Raw genomic sequence first — 18,648 nt, forward strand, 5'->3', positions numbered from 1 at the left:
TAGGTACCTAGGTCCGAAGGGTTGATGATGATAACAGCTTCAATCTGAAGCTTATCTTAGGAACAGTAATTTTGTAATCAAGTGGTCACATGCCAGAAAAGCTTATGGTATGTTCTGCTGTCTGTCTGTTACCTCTACTCCTCCTAAACTGCTTGGAGAATTGCTATGAATCTTTACATCTCATGCTCTAGTTGGTCCTAGATGAATATAGTGCTACTTCCACATCCAATATGGCTCCTCATCAGTGAATGGTCATATCAAATGATGGGGTTTTCACTGAGATTTCTTATATCTAGTTAGTCCTAAATTAAATTGGTGCCAATCTGACATCCAATATGGCCACCTTGGCAGCCATTTTGAAAATATTTTTGCTACTCCTCCTGAAGGGATAGTTATATCAACATGGGGTTTTCACTTAAGGACTTCTTACAATGTCTAGTTGGCACTGAATGAAAATGGTGTTGATCTAATGTGTAATATGGCCACCATTGCAGCTAATTTGAAATTTTATCATTACTGGTTTTGAATGGCTGTTCATATCAACATATGGTTTTACTAAAAGACTTCTTGTGATATCTGGTTAGTCCTAAATGAAAATGGTGCTGATCTGGTATCATGGTAGCAGTGTTGAAAGTCTTGCTACTTCTCGTGAACAGAAAGTCAAATCTGCATGGGGTTTTTACCAGAAGACTCATTGTGATGCCTTAGCTGGTCCTAAAATAAAATGGTGCTTATATGATCTTCAATATGGTTTTACCACAGTGGCCAACATGAAAATCTTCATATTGCTACTCCACCTGCATGGATGGCCATGTCAGCATGGGGTTTCCATTCAAAGATTTCTTATGATATTGGTTCACACAATTAAATTTCTCTGTGTATAAAATTGAATACGTATACATAATATAGATACATAGAGAAAACTATAAGCACAGAATATACAGTCAAAACTTTACTGACTTGAAGTGTTCAATCTTCACACATCACTGAAAGCAAAACACTTGTTGTGCCTATATTTGATGGAATTTAGACAATCCAAGCCAAATTATTTGAAAAACTTTTTATCAATAATAAATTGAAAAAATTCAAAGTTTGAGTGATTTGGCAAGATAATTATAATCTTAATATAATACTAAAAATATGTCATTTTGTCATGATTTTTACACATTCTAAGCTCAATTTGGTTGCCATGGCAATCAACAATTTCATCACCAGCATGCTGAAATAAAGTATACCCAGTACCCATCGTTTTTCCAAAAAAGAATTCCCGCTTTAAAAAATATTGTTGCACAAAAAATAAACTCAAAAGGGATGTCAAATTGTTGATTTAATGGATAAATCCTGTGCAAAACTATAAGTTAAACCTCCATACTGATGAGCAGTAAAGGGTTATGTTATGACTGACAGGAAGGTATTTAGGTCCAGTGAGTTAAAAAGTTTAATTATTATCTGACAGATTTATCTTTATCAAGTTCATGACCATATCTATGTTAATCTTCTTGCCTAAGTAATGACACTCATTGGAATGTCTTTAGAGTTTGTCAGCATTATCCTATTTTTTCCCATACAGAAATCAAAGACAGACACCAGCAACTTTGATAAAGATTTCACGGCAGAGGAACCATCGCTTACACCAATAGATCCCACAGTCATTAAAGCCATAAATCAGGAAGAATTCCGAGGGTTCTCCTTCACAAACCCAGATTATGGAAAGTTGGAGCCAAACCCCAACCTTCTAGCCCTTCCTTCACACCAATGATGATGGCTCTCCACCTTTAGCAGAGGACAGTTTGAGCAACACTGGTAGAAGAATGCAGAGAGGAAAAATATGAAACAGTTGATTAACATCACCAGCTGGTGATATTCAAACTTCCAACACTACATGAGTAGTCATGGGTCTTGATCACAAAAATTCCAATATAATATGTTTGGATTTATAAACAGTTAAACAATGCAATGCTGGATTTTAAAATTGTATAACTTTTTCTGTGTATGTTCATGTGTGTGCAGGAAAAGAAATTGTAGCCAGGCAGTATGTGGCAGCCATGGTTACTGTTACCAAGCATTAATAAATGGAGTATAGCACACTGATGGATGTTTGGTGTTCGGTCACTTACCTTACTGTCTCATGTACAACATGTACACAACTTTTAGCAGTATAGACCCAGATCTATCATTACATGATATGCCAGCAGGTCAGAGTATGTATTACAGATCTCTCATTACTACATAATACACCAGCAAGTTATAGTCTATGACCCGAATATGTCATCACATAATATGCCAACTTACCAAAGTCTGTGATCTGTCATTACATGATATGCCAGCAGGTCAGAGTCTGTGACCCAGATGTGTAATTACATAATATGCCAGCAAGTCAGAGTCTGTGACCCAGATATGTAATTACATAATATGCCAGCAAGTCAGTCTGTGACCCAGATGTGTATTTACATACTATGCCAGCAAGTCAGAGTCTGTGACCCAGATGTGTAATTACATAATATGCCAGCAAATCTGAATATGTGACCCAGCTGTGTAATTACATAATATGCCAGCAGGTCAGAGTCTGTGACCCATATGCATAATTGCATAATATGCCAGCAGGTCAGAGTCTATGCAGTTTGATTGAAATGATAAAGTAGAAAGAACGATATAGACCCTAATCTTGTAGTGCATTAAAAGAGAAAAGATCTGTGTCTATGCTATTCGCAGCTTGGTACCCATTATACATGTGTTAGTAAGGTACATTTCCTTCAGAAGAATTCAGTCAGATAATTGTGCAATTTCTATATTTGCTGTTTTATCATCTGATGTGTGAGTTGTGAAAGGATGAGAGAAGAATATGATGGAGTGAGAGAGATCAGTTTGTTTTGAATGCATCATAGATTTAAAGAAGCAACAAAAACAACCTAGTACATAAGAAAAGTAGAAAGGTGGAGGCATGTACCATCTGAAGTCTTGAGTATTTTGAAGGTAGAACTACAAAATTAAAGATGGAGGATTTCTTTAGCTAATGTGTACTCGATGCTGTAAATGTTTACATGGATTCTATCATTGTTTGTTACAGTTTATTTTCTTTTATAAACTGTACAGGCTTTGTTTGGGTACAACAGATTGGCCATGGTGTCATTGTTTAGGTCATTGCAAGATCAGATTTAGACACGACCTATATGAAGTAGCAAAATTTCAAACAAATTGTACAAGGTGGTCTTAGAGTCCGTGAATCAAAGCTCTATTGGATATACTGGCTAACTATATTCAGTTGTAATATTAGCTGTCTTGTTATTGAAACATGTAAGAAGGATTCATAGAAAACTTAGAGCATGTTCTACACAAGGAAGGAAGTTTTCTGGAGAAAGTTGTAAAGTTGTGGTGGAAGTTAATGAGTATGATATCTAGAAAATAGGAATTTTTAGAGAGGACAGGAAGAGATCATGTTGGTGCACAAATCTTCAAAGAAAATAGAACTATCTAGAACAACTGTAGCAAGAAAATGCCAGCATAGTGTTGTCAAGGCAACAAAGATATGAAATTATATATTCCACATGTGACTGTACCAAGTTTTTCTCTAACAAGGGTTGTATGTGCAAAAAAGATTATGCAGTGAGTGAAGGAGTGAATCAATTTTTGTGTATCATGATAAAGTAGAACATGAGGTTTTATTTTATGGAATTAGTCTTTATATAGGTGTATGTATAGTTGATTTTTGTGAACAGGTGCAATCTCTGTGTATGTATGAATGTTCTAGAAAGTGGAGACTTTAGGTTGAAATGGAGATCTGTCTAATAATGTGAGCCAAACTGGACGGTGCTTAGCATATGATTTTATTAGAAAAAAATATTTCATAAGAGGAGTTATTAAAAAGAAAAAGGCCATTTTTGCATAGTATCACATTTTATCTATTGTCATGCAATATCGCAGTGATTTGTTGAATCCTGGTATTCAAAGTTTTGGTTGAGTGATACACACTTATCTCCCCATTGTTAGAAACTCTTGCAGTAGCAGCATCAACACAAGATGTTATGTTGCTGTTTGTAACATAATATAAATGCATATGGGATGGTGTGTATTATAAATGGAACTTGAGCATCATTAGGACAAATTCCAATATAATAAGAATAATAAGAGGCATATAAAGGGAGGGAGATATCTGTCACCATCAACTTGCAAATTCTACCTTACAATTTAAATATTGTGCTTTTTTCTATGTTTAACTTTACCAGTCTTTCATTGTACTCTGATTAATGAATAGGACTTTATTAATGGCTCTTGATCCACAGCAAATTTTTTGCAAAGAATTAGAAATTGTACTTGTACCATACTGTAATCTATATGTGTGACAATATGACCAGCAATGTCATCAAAACTATTGGTCTCCATGCTCAGCAGTAATGTTTTATAGAAGTTTTCAAATGAAATTTTGTTCCCAGCCTAATAACCTAAAATCAAATTGTAAATCTGTAGGACTTTGGGAATGAATGTTACAGTGTAATAACAATATCTCTCTTATAAAAAAAATTCTCCTGTTAAAAAATGTCTCAGTGAACTTGATACCAAGAAAGCTACAGGACTTAATCAGATTGGTCCACGACTCCTTAAATCTTCTGATTCTGCTATTTTTAGATAGCATAACATTCATAATCAATTTAAGTATTGCAACCTCATCTGTCCCTAAAATATGGAAAACTGCAAAAGTAACTCCTATTCACAAATCTGGTTCTAAGGATGACACTGATAACTACCAACCAATCTCAGTACTACCAGACTTGTCAAAATTGATTGAAAAACATGTACATGATTCATTCATGTCATATTTAACAAAACACTTGCTCTTACACCCTAATCAATCAGGCTATAGACAGAACATTCCTGTGAGCCTGCCTTAATCTCCCTAACTGATAAATGGCTTCAAGCATTTGACCAGGGTAGAATAATAGGATCTGTATTTGTAGATTTCAAGAACACTTTTGACATGGTGGATCATGAAATCCTTTTGAAGAAACTGAAATTTACCAATGTGATGAAAGAACAATTATATGGTTTACTTCATACTTAAGTGAGAGAACACAGCATGTTTACATAAATAATGTTCTGTCTGAACCTGGCACAATTAGATATGGAGTACCACATGGCTCAATTCTAGGTCCATTACTGTTTATTTTATTTATTAATGACCTACCACTTTTACTAAGAGACTCAATATCATCTGCAGCAGATGACACAGTGTTGTCAGACATCCAAAACACAAAGCATGAACTCAAAATTTCTTTACAGAATGCCCTAAACAAACTGGAAAACTGGTGCACATGCATTGGCTTGGTGGTAAATACTGGTAAAACTAAAATATTATCTCAACATGGCAAAAAAGAACAAATCTTGATAGTGATGAACTATGTCTGACATGGAAGGATAAAAATTTGCAAATACTCTGTCATGATAGACTACTTGGTGTTCTGGTAGATAATAACCTATCATGGACTGAAAATATCAAACATATCAGTAAAAAAGTCAATTCAAGTTTATGGCTTCTCAGTAGGATAAGACATTTTCTCAGAAAGGCATAGAAAACTATTTTATAACAGTTACATACAACCCTATTTAGACTACTGTAATACAGTATGGGGTAATTCAAATGATAAAAACATAGCAAAGCTGGCACATCTTCAAAAAAGAGGATTAGGGCTAATACCAATCCAGAAAGAAAGCAAGGAAAATTTAGCTGGTAAATTAAAAATATTACATATTAAAAACCAAATCTGTTTGAGAAAAGTCAAATTAATGTACAGGATATCTCATAATAGTGCTCCTGAATATTTACAATCACTGTTCCAGTATAGACTACCTAGTAATACTCCCCACCTGCGATCCATGTCTACCAAACAGTATAAAATTCCCAAACCAAATAAGGAGTTATTTAAAAAAAAGTTTCCAATACTCTGGAACTCTGCTCTGGAATAGTATTCCAGTTGAGGTTTGAAATGCCGACTCTATTTCCTTCTTCCAAACCCAGTATATCCAGTGGCTTCAGAGATGCAGCTAAAATAAATAAATTCCTTTGTATGAGGGCCTCAAGGTAGATTAGTTCTTAGCTAATTGTGTTACCCTCTTTAAATAAGGTCATTATTATTATTATTTTTATTATTATTTTTATTATTATTATTTTTATTATTATTTTTATTATTATTATTATTATTATTATTATAACAAGTTCAGGGATCAGCCTTGTAACATCATTTGATAAGCCGAGATTGGCACTGCCTTATAACAACATAAGATAATCCCAGTGAGCTGTCCATGTAGTATCCTATGATAATCTCACAAGGGCTGGCCTTGTAACATCATATGTTTTGCCCAGGGAGTCATCCTTATAACGTCCTATGATAATCCCAGGGGGCTGGACTTGTAACATTCTTTTATAATCCCATTCTGCCAGCCTTGTAACGTCTTATTACAAGTCAAGGAAGTTGTCCATATAACATCTTATGATAATCCTGGAGGGCCAGTCTTGTAATATTCTAAGCTAAGCCTGGGGAGCAAGCCTTGTAATATCCTATGATAATTGGGGGGGGGGGAGGGAGCAGCCTTCTAATCTTCTTATATCTTATGAAAATCCCAGGGAGGTGGCCTTGTAACAGCATATGCTAAGCCCGGGAAGCTAGTATAACATTTTTTAAAAGTGTTCATTTGGCTTATCATATGACGGAATCTTATAATTGAAACATTTCCCCCAAAATATTAACAGATGCTTTTGTACATATCATTGAGAATTTCAGTATGAAAATATATAGTGTGCACAATTGTAGACATCAGTCTGCCAGTGCCTAATGCACCAGCAGATCTAGGCACTGTTAGTCACAATTGGGTATGCTTTGTGTTTGAATAAATACAGCAAATTAAATTATGTTGCCCATAAAATTTGATTTCATTTATTCAGATGCAAGATGACTTTAATTTTCATTTCTTCATTATTGCAGTGAAGAAAAAAAAAGAAGCTGCTGCCCAGATATTGTGCTTGATCTTTTCATTCAGACACTCACAAGCAACCAAAAATAGATAATATGATGATAGACATTCTTCATGTAGTTAGTTCCCTTGCTTTGCTGTAACAAATGGTACATTTGATTCCGTTAGTACTTTATAATGCATACTAACTCACCTTTAAACTATATCACCACAATATTATAGTTCTGTTTTTCACTTGGTGATATTTACATTATGTTGTGATATTTTTACAAATGTATCAATTTAATTTTGATCTGTTGTTAGACATATCTTTGATTTTATCACTGTTTTCTTTTAAAAAATGGCTGCTTGGCAGCATTGTCATTTATCGAAAATTCAAAGGTTTTCGTATGGTTTTCAGGTCAACCAGTCCATTGCTTTAGATTTTTATCATGTTTTGTTTCTTTCATATCAGTTTTGCTGCATTTAGTGCCAAAATGAAGCTAATAAAAAGAGCTACAGCCTAGATAAAATGTAGATTTAAAAAAATTGCTATAACATCAAATGCCTTTAAAGTTTGTACAATGATATCTACTGCAAGTCAAAGTAATGAAGAATATTTTTCTTGCAATTTTTTACCAAGCCATTGCCATCTGTGTAGTTCATAGGGAAAGGAGAATGCATTTTACAGAGTTAGGTTTGCACATATTGCTGTTAGGTTATTGGACAATAGTTTGCCGCATTTGGACCTGATGAGTGAGTTAAAAGGATTGAATTTGGCTCATCCTTCCAAAATCATTGCTTAGGATCCTGAGCTTTATAGCCTGAATGGTCAAAGAATTAACCAAAGTCACAACTACATACCAACTAATTAACTGATGGAGAATTTTATGTGCCTCGTTGCAGGTGGAGTTTTAGGATTCCCAAAATGGCCAGAGACTTAATGGTTGACAGCCTCTTAACCCTTTTCATTATTAGCAGGGTTTGGTTCAGAGCTAGTAAACCAAAGCTCAACTGTGACAGGTTTATTTTGGTCATTTTTCACCACTGCAGTTTACAAAAATGTATTGTCCAGACAGCGGAGGAAAATTTGTTATATGCACTCCTCTCCAGGACAAGTGACTTGCAATAGTTATTTACCCTGTCATTACTTGATCAGTAAAATTAGTAACACACAGGACATGCTATCACAGCATCAGGTGGCAGCTGAAAAGGCACATCATTAGATGATGATTACCAGCAGTTGATGATTACCAGCAGTTGCAGAGACTTCAGCAGATTACTTTATGGGTTCCTTTCTCATCTTGTACATCTCGCTGTTTTAGCTGAAGATAACCACAGGGTTGTGAGGGGATCAAAGTTCTTCAGTGATGTTTCCATGTTTATGATTCTTATTTGGTCAATTAGTGAGTTTTGATTTATAGAGCTTCTTCGCACTGTCTTGATCCATTTCATACTTGAATACTTAGCTTTGCTTGTAAACAAGGCTTACATATTATTCACCAAAGATATAAATAGAGCTTAAATTTTCTGGTTTAGCTTCAAGCTATGATGATTAGACATTGTTTAAGACCTCTCTATATGTAGCAGTGATGAGACCTCTATGTCTGTTAGCAGTGATGAATAAACATGTGCTTTGGGACCTCTCTATCTGTTAGCAGTGCTTAATAAACATGTGCTTTGGGACCTCTCTGTCTGTTAGCAGTGATGAATAAACATGATTTGGGACCTTTCTGTCTGTTAGCAGTGATGAATAAACATATGCTTTGGGACCTGTCTATCTGTTAGCAGTGATGAGACCTCTCTGTCTGTTATCAGTGATGACTAAACGTGCTTTGGGACCTCTCTATCTGTTAGCAGTGCTGAATAAACATGTGCTTTGGGACCTCTCTGTCTGTTAGCAGTGATGAATAAACATGATTTGGGACCTCTCTGTCTGTTAGCAGTGATGAATAAACATATGCTTTGGGACCTCTCGATCTGTTAGCAGTGATGAATAAACATGTGCTTTGGGACCTCTCTGTTAGCAGTGACAAGTAAACATGTGAAACCTTTCTGTGATGAGTAAACATGTGAAACCTTTCTTTGATGAGTAGACATATGGTTTGAGACCTCTCTTAGACTTACTTCATACCAAATCCAGCCCTCCCATAAAGATGAAAATCATCAATCATACAGATGAAGGGCAATAACTCCAGCACATTACCTCCCCATGCCACTGCCAAGTGTCACAAATTTAAAGATTTTGTTACAGTACTGTAATGTCAACCCTTCTAAAATCCTTTGCTTTCCATTTCTTTAAACTGTCCATTCCAAAATTGGAGTTTCTATTGTGTTTGTAAGGATCCTGTTACAGATGGTATCATGATTCTTTAATTTTTAATTTTTTAAATGTGAATTTGTCACATTCATATACAGTGTGGATGCATGATGATGTTCATGTTTTCACACTCACTGTATGTTTTTCTTCACTCCATTATTAATGGTACTGGTGTTGTGAATAATAATCATCTTGAAGTTATTCCTTTATTAATGTTTTGTTGTTCTTGTCATTTCCGTTAAACAATGAGAATGAAACGTCCCAGATGTAAAAGATATAAGGCCGTTGTGGCCTCACCTGCACAAAATGCACATCATCCGTGACCTGTTGTATATGCACAACTAGGTCAAAGGTTATTGGTCAACTGTTCTGCAGAAATGCAATGAAAAATGGAGGATATGGGCATATCTCTTGCATAGAGCAGTTGGATGATTTGAATATAAACTGCAAGATGGAATATGTTGCAGGTTTAATGGTGGACATTGTTGTTGTTGAGCCTTCCACCAAAAGAATATGTATGACAACATCAGCCACCATTACAACATAAATTAGAGGAGTAAATTAGTTTTGCTCTCCTCAGCATCTTCTACACAGTTGTTGGAACTGCAGATGTGTCACCTAGTGCAGAAAGTAACAACAGAGTTATTTGGGGCAGTTTTTGTCTTTGCACTCATCTCAGGCCTCATTAGATAACTTTTGAACTTGTGTGGGAGGGTTGGTCCCCGATATGTCCAAGCATGACCTTCTGGCTTGTACGTCAGAGCGCATTGAGGTTTACTGGATCTTAATGACCCAATAAGTCATACTGATATACACTATTAAGCCATCATGGCTGCTATCCATTTGGTCATCCATACTTCATGCCCAGCTTCTGTCAGTTGGTCACAGTGGCAGCCTGTACTGCATACCAGTTTATGAGACCATTGAATGCAGACCCATATGGGGGTCTTATTGATAGATCTGTTGTTTTTGTCACACCTGTGGCACAGCCAGTACTGGAGCCATCTGTACCACCATCTGCATGGTTGATGCATGTAACAACCATTAGACTGATGAGCCAGCAGTCTATACTGGTTCAGCTAATTAATCCTGTTGATCTTGCCAGTCAGATGTTTATGGTATACTCATTAGGGGTGGTAATGTGATGCTTCTGCAAACTTGCCTCTGCTAACTTGGACTTTGTGTAACAAGACATATGTCTACATTAAACGTCGCCAAAGCCACATCATGCTCAGACATTGCAGATGACGCCTGTTGATTTGCTATTACGGTTTGGAGTCAGAAGTGAGGAAGTCAGGCAGCTCATGGAGTGTCCCTCCATCTTGTAACCCACTCAAGTTAGGAGGAAGATTTATAGAGGGGCAAGACCCAGACTTCTTCTGCATTTCAAGTGGGTGATCCAAGTTGTTTCAGTGTGGTTTTGAATTTCATTTATCCAACACCTTCCCCCCACCTTTTTGTCCTCCCCACTAATGATGGATGTACCATCCAACTTGGAGAAGGATGCAGTTATGCATCAGGATATCTGGTTGTTAATTGATATGCAGGCACTGGAGTGTGTTTGGAAACCACAGTATCCAAGGTTCTCTTTCAGACTTGTGCAAAAGCCTAACATCTATTGGTGCTACTTCAATCAGTTAGGAGGGTTGTGGCCCTTTGAAAATCCACCCATGGTCTTAGTACCAAAAGTAATACTGAAGCTGAGGGGTCAGAACTGTAAAATGATTCTGCTAGCCCCTCTCAGATGGGAGAGTATCTGGACCAAAAATCTGCTGTTTAGCAACTGATTTGCCCAGGAAGATTCCAGTCAAATTTTCTCAAATAATTGCAGTCGCAGGTATTCATTCCCAGTTTAGACCGACTTATCCCTCAAATCTGGCTTGTGTCAGGTGAGCTTTGAGAACTAAACAATTTAAACTTTTAATTGTGGAGAGAATCTGGTGTGCAAGAAGGCCATCCATTTTGAAGGTTCACAATGGCAAGAAATGCATATTCAGGGACTGGTGCACAGTGAACATCATCATCTCTTTTAAGTTCCTTAATTCCTCAACTGGCTGGCTTTTATCTCTGATTGCATCAGAGGATACTGCTCTGTGATATCTAATACTTCCAGGCATCATGGTATTCAATAGACCTATTTGACAGTTTGGACTTGAATAGATCAAAATATCTGACCTTGTTTCTAAAACAGAATCTATCATGGGTTTTGACATGGCTGAACTCAGATCAATTCAAGCCTTTAACCAGAACCTCACTGCAGCTACTGTCATAAAAAACAGGTTTCCTGATAGCTTTGCCATGCAGGGTAAACAAGTTACATGTCCTTTCCATGTACTTGATTTTTCTTTTTTTCAGAACATATGGTTATGTGATCCTAATGATGCAACCAGGCTTCATAGAAAGAATAGGCTACCATCAAGATCCTGTCTGCACCCTGAATCATTCATGAAGCACACAGAGAAAAGTCATGGAACAAGAAAGCAACTCTTTCTTCCAAATAATATCAGGAAAAAGGATGAAGTAGGTTGTACCCTCGACATACTAGGAAGTCTGAATAGATCTAAAGTCACCTCATGAACATTTCAGCTGATGAAATTAGAGTGTGCTATATTAGCCTGGCTTTTGGATGTAATGTTTTGATCCCGGACATAAAAAAAAGCTGTTGGCTGGCATGCAGTCAACCTTCTCCAGTTTTTTTGTCAGCAATTATTTTCACAAATACAAGATCTGAATCTGGTGGGCCCAGATGACCACTAGACCCAGTTCACATCACTGGCATGTTTAGCACTTTCAGTGTGGATTTGCCCATTAAAAGTTTGCCATTAGAAGAGTTCAGTAATCTTAGATGGGTATAATTGTCATGGATAATGTGACAGTCAGCTGTGCTGCTTTCAAATTAGGAGAGCAGATTGTCTTTTATCTTTCTTGTAGGATGAATAGATTGGATGATCAACATTCCCACCACCTATTACCATGTCTCCTGCCATTTATCTGATGAGGAACATGTTTAAAGGAGAAGGAAAATTTGTCAGTAATTTGTTTTGTCGAGAAACTCTGAATAATCACACTACCTTATTCCACCCACCCACATCGCTTAGCTTAAAACTAGCAAGTTGGCGGTGGCAAGGGGAGGTAATGGGCAGGAGTTAGTGCCCTTTATCTGTTTTGTAGATGGTAAACATGATTTTCATATTTTTTAGTCAACTGAATTCAGGAGGTAGCATGCTTTTTATTTTCCTAACATGAATGTGATTGGGTACGTATTCTTGGAAAAACATAATTTACTATAAAAAAGTGATTTCAGAGTTATGACAGACTTTGTCTCTCACACCTTTAAAAAAAAAAATTCCCTACACAACAACACATTTTCCTGATTTACTTGAGTTTTGTGACAGAAGAAAATTAACCTTCATATTTACTTGCACATCATTTATTGTTTCTGTTTGAAAAGTTTTGATTAGGACAGGGAAAACCTGGGTTGCATATATCGTGAAGTAAAGAAACCTTGTAACTTTTCAGAGTATAGTTCCTTTTGAGCTCTATCTTCATCAAGTCAACATTGGTATTGTGATTTAAATTATACACAAAGGTTAGGTAAGATTTCTTTTAGCTATCAATCTGGCCTTCTGCAGTCTAGTTTGAGGTCATCCATTTCTCTTGACAACTTAGGGGAGTAATGATACAAATTGTAAACATGTACTGTTTCTTGAGATTTTGAAGATAATGAGCCTTTTTTACCTGTATCTATAATTCCCATTTGGAAATTTTATATAGTAACTACCATTCGTGCAGTTCTTGCCCCCTCATTTTGCAACTCCTCATTTCCCAAGCACAAGAGCCATCTGATTCTATTTTCCTCCAGTACTGCAGTTGATACATCAACATATTCAAGACTAATCTCTAAAGTCTCAAGACACCATTGGCATCTCTGAGTGTAACATCAGCAAGTTGTGTAATAGACTGGCCATCAGCAAGGCATAATATAGACTGGCCATCAGCTTAATACCTTGTGTAACATCAGCAAGTTGTGTAATAGACTGGCCATCAGCTAGATGTTTCCTGTAATGTCAGCAAGGCGTAATATAGACTGGCCATCAGCTTAATACCTTGTTTAACATCAGCAAGTTGTGTAATAGACTGGCCATCAGCTAAATGTCTCCTGTAACATCAGCAATGCATAATATAGACTGGCCATCAGCTTAATACCTTATATAACATCAGCAAGTTGTGTAATAGACTGGCCATCAGCTTAATACCTTGTGTAACATCAGCAAGTTGTGTAATAGACTGGCCATCAGCTAAATATCCTGTAATGTCAGCAAGGCGTAATATAGACAGGCCATGAGCTTAATACCTTATGTAACATAGCAAGTTGTGTAATAGACTGGCCATCAGCTAATATTTGGCATGTTTTACTTGTTCGTTTATTTGATAAATTCACTTAATGTAATGTGTGACAAAAACAAATATCCAGGTTTATATGCATGGCACTAAAACAGAAATCTTTTTAATTGATTACAAAGGTTCTGGGAACTTGGCAGGCTACATTGCAGCATTATTCTTGGTAAGATAGTTTGCTGTATTGAAAGAGCAAACATTCAAGATCTTGACTTTTCCTCCAATATTGTTTTGATCTTGGAGAAAGCTGTCATGCTACTGTTAAAGTGTTTCCATCAGTCTTAACATACTTGGTGTTTTTTATTTATTGTGCCAATGTGGACTATTGCTTTTTTCATTTATTGTGCCAGTGTGGACTATTGCTTTGTTCATTTATTGTGCCAGTGTACACTGTCTTCACAATATGTACCTCCTGTACACAACAAAGGGTGGATATTTTATCCACAGGGTTTTGGTATCCTTGATATTATTGGCAAAATATGATGCTATTGACAAAGTCTTTTCAGTCCAATGGTTACTGCTTTTTCCAGTGGGTTAAACTTGCCTACCTTCTTCCTCTTCTTCATTGCTTTAGATAATTTGGACTGACAGTATCTAAGTTTATCTGTTTTCTTTTACTTTTATTTTCTTCCTTTGATTTCTTATTTTTCTCTGCTGCTGCTACAGTACTGAGCTCTTACTAAAAACAACGTTCCTTTGTACCATGTTTAAGACTCCCAACAGGTAGGCAAAAGTAATAGGTGATTGATGTAGCAGGTAATTGATGTTAAGCAAAGATGAAAATTGGTCCTTGTTTGAGGTGGAAAGGACACATTTATTCTCAAGTTTAACCAGTACTTGAAGACTCGGACTGTGTAAAAAAAAAAATTGTCACTAGTATAAATATTTAGCAAATTGTAAAAAAAAATTACACTAAGTCACAACCCAATTAATTATTTTATACTCACTGTCTCAAGTTTAATTACATTATGGATATTATTTCCATTTCATTGAAGAGGAATGAAGAGTATGTATGGTGTTTTTTTGTGAGTAGGAACTGTAAGATAAGCCTATTTATATTTTTACTAATTAAACAAGATTCAGGGCTCAAAATTAACACCGACCCACTAATTCGTGATAAGCGATTTCTGCCAGAGGCGCACAGCTGGTATAGTCACTCATCGGTTCAATAACATTTTCCATTTTAGAAATGTTTTCAAATTAACAATTTTTAAATGTCTTGACATGCCTAATATGGGTTTATAGTGGTATACTTTGTAACCACCATATGGAGTAGTAAACCTCATGTAGTTAAAATAGTTATGGTAGTGCTTCATGAGCACTAAAGATTACTTATACCTTTGTTTGCTTGGTCACAAGAAAGTTAGTACATGTTTTTGTCACCCCCACTACTCTGGACTAATTTTTAAATATCTGACACAGGCATGTGCTACATCTGACCTGCATCTTGGTTTTATTCAGTTACATAATGTGGTGTGGCTTTAAAATCATGATCTGGCCCATGCTTTTGAAGTACCATACCTGATATAATAACAATTAAATTAAAAGGGTTTATAAAACTGTTCCGTGCCCTAGAGGTAGGTACACATACCTGATATAATAACAATTAAATTCAAAGGGTTTAGAAAAATGTCCCGTGCCCAAGAGGTAGGTACACGTACCTGATATAATAACAATTAAATTAAAAGGGTTTAGAAAAATGTCCCGTGCCCTAGAGGTACACGTACCTGATATAAAATAACAATTAAATTAAAAGGGTTTAGAAAAATGTCCTGTGCCCTAGAGGTACACATGCCTGATATAATAACAATTAAATTAAAAGGGTTTAGAAAAATGTCCCATGCCCTAGAGGTAGGTACACATACCTGATATAATAACAATTAAATTCAAAGGGTTTTAAAAAATGTCCCATGCCCTAGAGGTAGGTACACATACCTGATATAATAACAATTAAATTCAAAGGGTTTAGAAAAATGTCCCGTGCCTTGAGGTACACATGCCAGATATAACAAACATTTGCAATAAAAGTGTTGAGAAAAAGAAGTCAGAACAATACGAAAAGAATCTAGCCTATCAGTCTGTGATTGAAGACACTCAGCTGCAAAGAAAGTGTATGAAGCCAGATTCAGTCTAATTTTATTAGAATTGGTTTGATAAATATGTGCCATTTACTGATACCAGTTCTTTTCATTTATTTTTCAAATTTTGAGCCTTGATACCTGTTTTGGAAGAATTGTATGAGAGACATTGCATAAGTGTCATTTATGAAGATTTTAAGTTTTCAGAATTTAGCAAGTTTATTTGTATTTAACATATATCAAACTGATAAACCGTTTAAGCCCAGAGGAAGTGTTATTCTAGCTTTTCTCAATTCTTTAAAGATGCAGCTATGAAAGTCAATTATTATTATTAGTGTATGTTAGGATTAACTCAAATTAGGGTTTTCACAATATCATTTGTGTGAGTGTAGGAGTGACCTATTTCTAATTTAAATAACAAATCTTGGGTGTCTTGTGTGCGTGACAAGAGATCACATGTTTATAATGCAGTACATTAGCTGACTTTAAGTAGATGATGTACAGAAACAATGCTGGTAGAATTGTATTAAAAAAACTAGAGAATATTTCTTAGAATTTACTCTTGGGGTTTTTCAAATCTATTATGGCAAATCTTTAGTGAAATCTTCTAAGGTCTAATATAATTCAAGAGAAGTAGTTACTGGAACATTAAGCATTGAGTAAAGGAAACCTGAATGGTAGAGAGGGTGTATATTGCAAAAAATCATTCAGGAATTTTAGGTTGACCCTAGGCTTTCTTTAAAAACTGAATTTACATCCATGACTCAGACAAATTACCATATGTTTTTGCTTATAAGTTTAGTCAAACTGTAAGCTGTAAAGTTCCTGATCTGTCACAGCATAATTTGCCAGCAGATCAGGATCTATGCTGTTTGTTCTTCTGATTAAATCTAACAAACTGCACAGACCCAGATCTGCAATCGCATTATGCGACAGATCTAGGTCTGTGCAGCTTGCAGTTGGACATGTCTTAAAAATGAATATATATGGTACATTCAAATACATGCTGTTCTTGCAGTGACCAATGATGTATTGGTAAAAGTGCCATAAAATAAGCTTCACACAACACTTTGTATAGTTAGATGGTGTTAATAGCATATCCAAGTGAACATTAATTGTAGTTCTAATTGGGTGCATGAAGGATCAGGACATAAGAAGGATAATGTAAAATCATGACATGTTAGCAACCAAAATATTTTGCAAAAAACAGTTGAGTCAGTTTTAGCCACATAAAATGTTGTAACCGATGCATAATACTTAATTGTAAGTTTTGCATCGTATATCTCACCCTTTTCTGTCCATTACATATTGGTTAAGTTTTACATTTAGATCACTTAATCACTTTGGTGGGACACCCATTTTCATAAGTGCATTTCTAATTTTAAAAAGAATAATTTAACTCCCAAATTCCTAAAAACATTATGGTGATAACACTATGAAAAGTTAGTATTTAGGGAGAAAAAAAAGGGGGGGGGGGGGCAGGGGACAAGAATTTCCAGCTGTTATAGATGCAAGTTTCAATCCTCAGTGCCATGCAAGAACATCATATCTAGTCATTTATAAACAGGCCAAACTTCATGCTTTATTACCTCATGCTTTATTATCTATGTGACAGAGGTATCAACTATCATTCATATATATATATATATATATATATATATATATATATATATATATATATACACATACATGTACATGCTTGTAAGTCAAGTAAAACTACAAGCAACAAAGAACCTGAAATGACATAGCATATTATATGTACAGATCAGGGTTTATGTTGTTTGTTCTACTAATTACTCCAAATTGCACAGATCCAGATCTGCCAGCGCATTAATATGCTACCAGCAGATCTGGGTCTTTGTAATTAGTAATTAGACTCGTCTTATAAGTGAGTATACAAGATATATACAAATGTTAATACAAAAAAAAGAGATAACAGCATTGGTACTACTTACATACAGCTGCAATAATCACTATATCCAGGCATTATTAGTATCTTTATTAAATATATTTTAAAAAGGTATCAATTAAAACAATTGAAATTTCATTGTAATGTGTTTGTCAATAGTATTTTTATTTTGTGTTAGCTTTGTCACTGGTCAAGATTTTTTGAAACTAGTTAAGTTTTTTGAGCATAAATGATAGTTATGCAATATAAGTGAAATTCCATGCTGGGTGCTCTTAATAATTAGACAAGGACTTAAAACATGCAGACCTCGACAAGATTTTCAGGGGAAAAATGAAACAATGTTGGAATTCAGATCTGGTTTGGCTGTAATAAAGATTGTGGAAGTGGAATCACACACAGTCTCAGGCATTGTTTAGTCACGTGCTGTTCCTGATGATGTTCATTTTGGTCAGAAATAATTTGCGTCTGCTGAAACGTCTACCAACATTGAAAGGGAAAATGTAATAATTTAAATAAGCTGATGTAATGCATGAAATTCTGAATGTTGTTAACTGATACCTTTTGTTTTGGTCGAGTATGTTTCCACTTTGTGACTTGCACTTTTTGACTAGTCACAACAGATCACAATGCATATGTTTTAAAAAAGTAACTTTTTATAGTTTTAATTAATAAATATGATAGATTAGTAACAAAATTATAAATAGTTTACTAGTCATTAGGTCTTTATATTGCAAGCTGTAATTTACAGGAGAAAATAAAACTAGCTTATTGCTTTATTGTTAAGTCTAACTATGGGGATACAGAGCATTTAAACAGAATTTTCTCTAGATGCGATTGAAATTAGTCATGTATACTACTGTTATCACATCAGTTATCTCCCCTGTTCTATCTGTCAGCTGAATTGTTTATTTATTCCATGTCTTCATTTTATCTGAATGACACAAATTTCAGATAATTTGTAATATTGTTCATTTTGAAGGTAAAGATATGCTTCTCTTGAA

General features: G+C 35.4%; 1 protein-coding gene across 4 annotated transcripts in view; it reads left to right on the plus strand.

Moving 5' to 3' along the window:
- The window catches only part of LOC149804774 (calcium-independent protein kinase C-like), a 105,899-nt gene extending 87,251 nt beyond the window's left edge, over positions 1-18,648 (plus strand). The window contains exons 15-16 of one of the 4 annotated variants that reach the window (XR_016416619.1): positions 1,571-15,445; positions 15,651-18,648. Coding sequence is in view for 1 of the 4 variants with exons in the window: in XM_089944363.1 (XP_089800489.1) it covers positions 1,571-1,759 (189 nt within the window). In the remaining 3 variants the exon portion in view is untranslated. Of the gene's footprint in view, positions 1-1,570 lie in introns of all 4 variants that reach the window. The other 3 variants (XR_016416618.1, XR_016416620.1, XM_089944363.1) reach the window with 3 other exon arrangements.

This window comes from Sinohyriopsis cumingii, chromosome 2, assembly GCF_028554795.1.
Source record: "Sinohyriopsis cumingii isolate HCF-2022 chromosome 2, ASM2855479v2, whole genome shotgun sequence".
In the NCBI taxonomy this organism is placed as follows: domain Eukaryota; kingdom Metazoa; phylum Mollusca; class Bivalvia; order Unionida; family Unionidae; genus Sinohyriopsis; species Sinohyriopsis cumingii.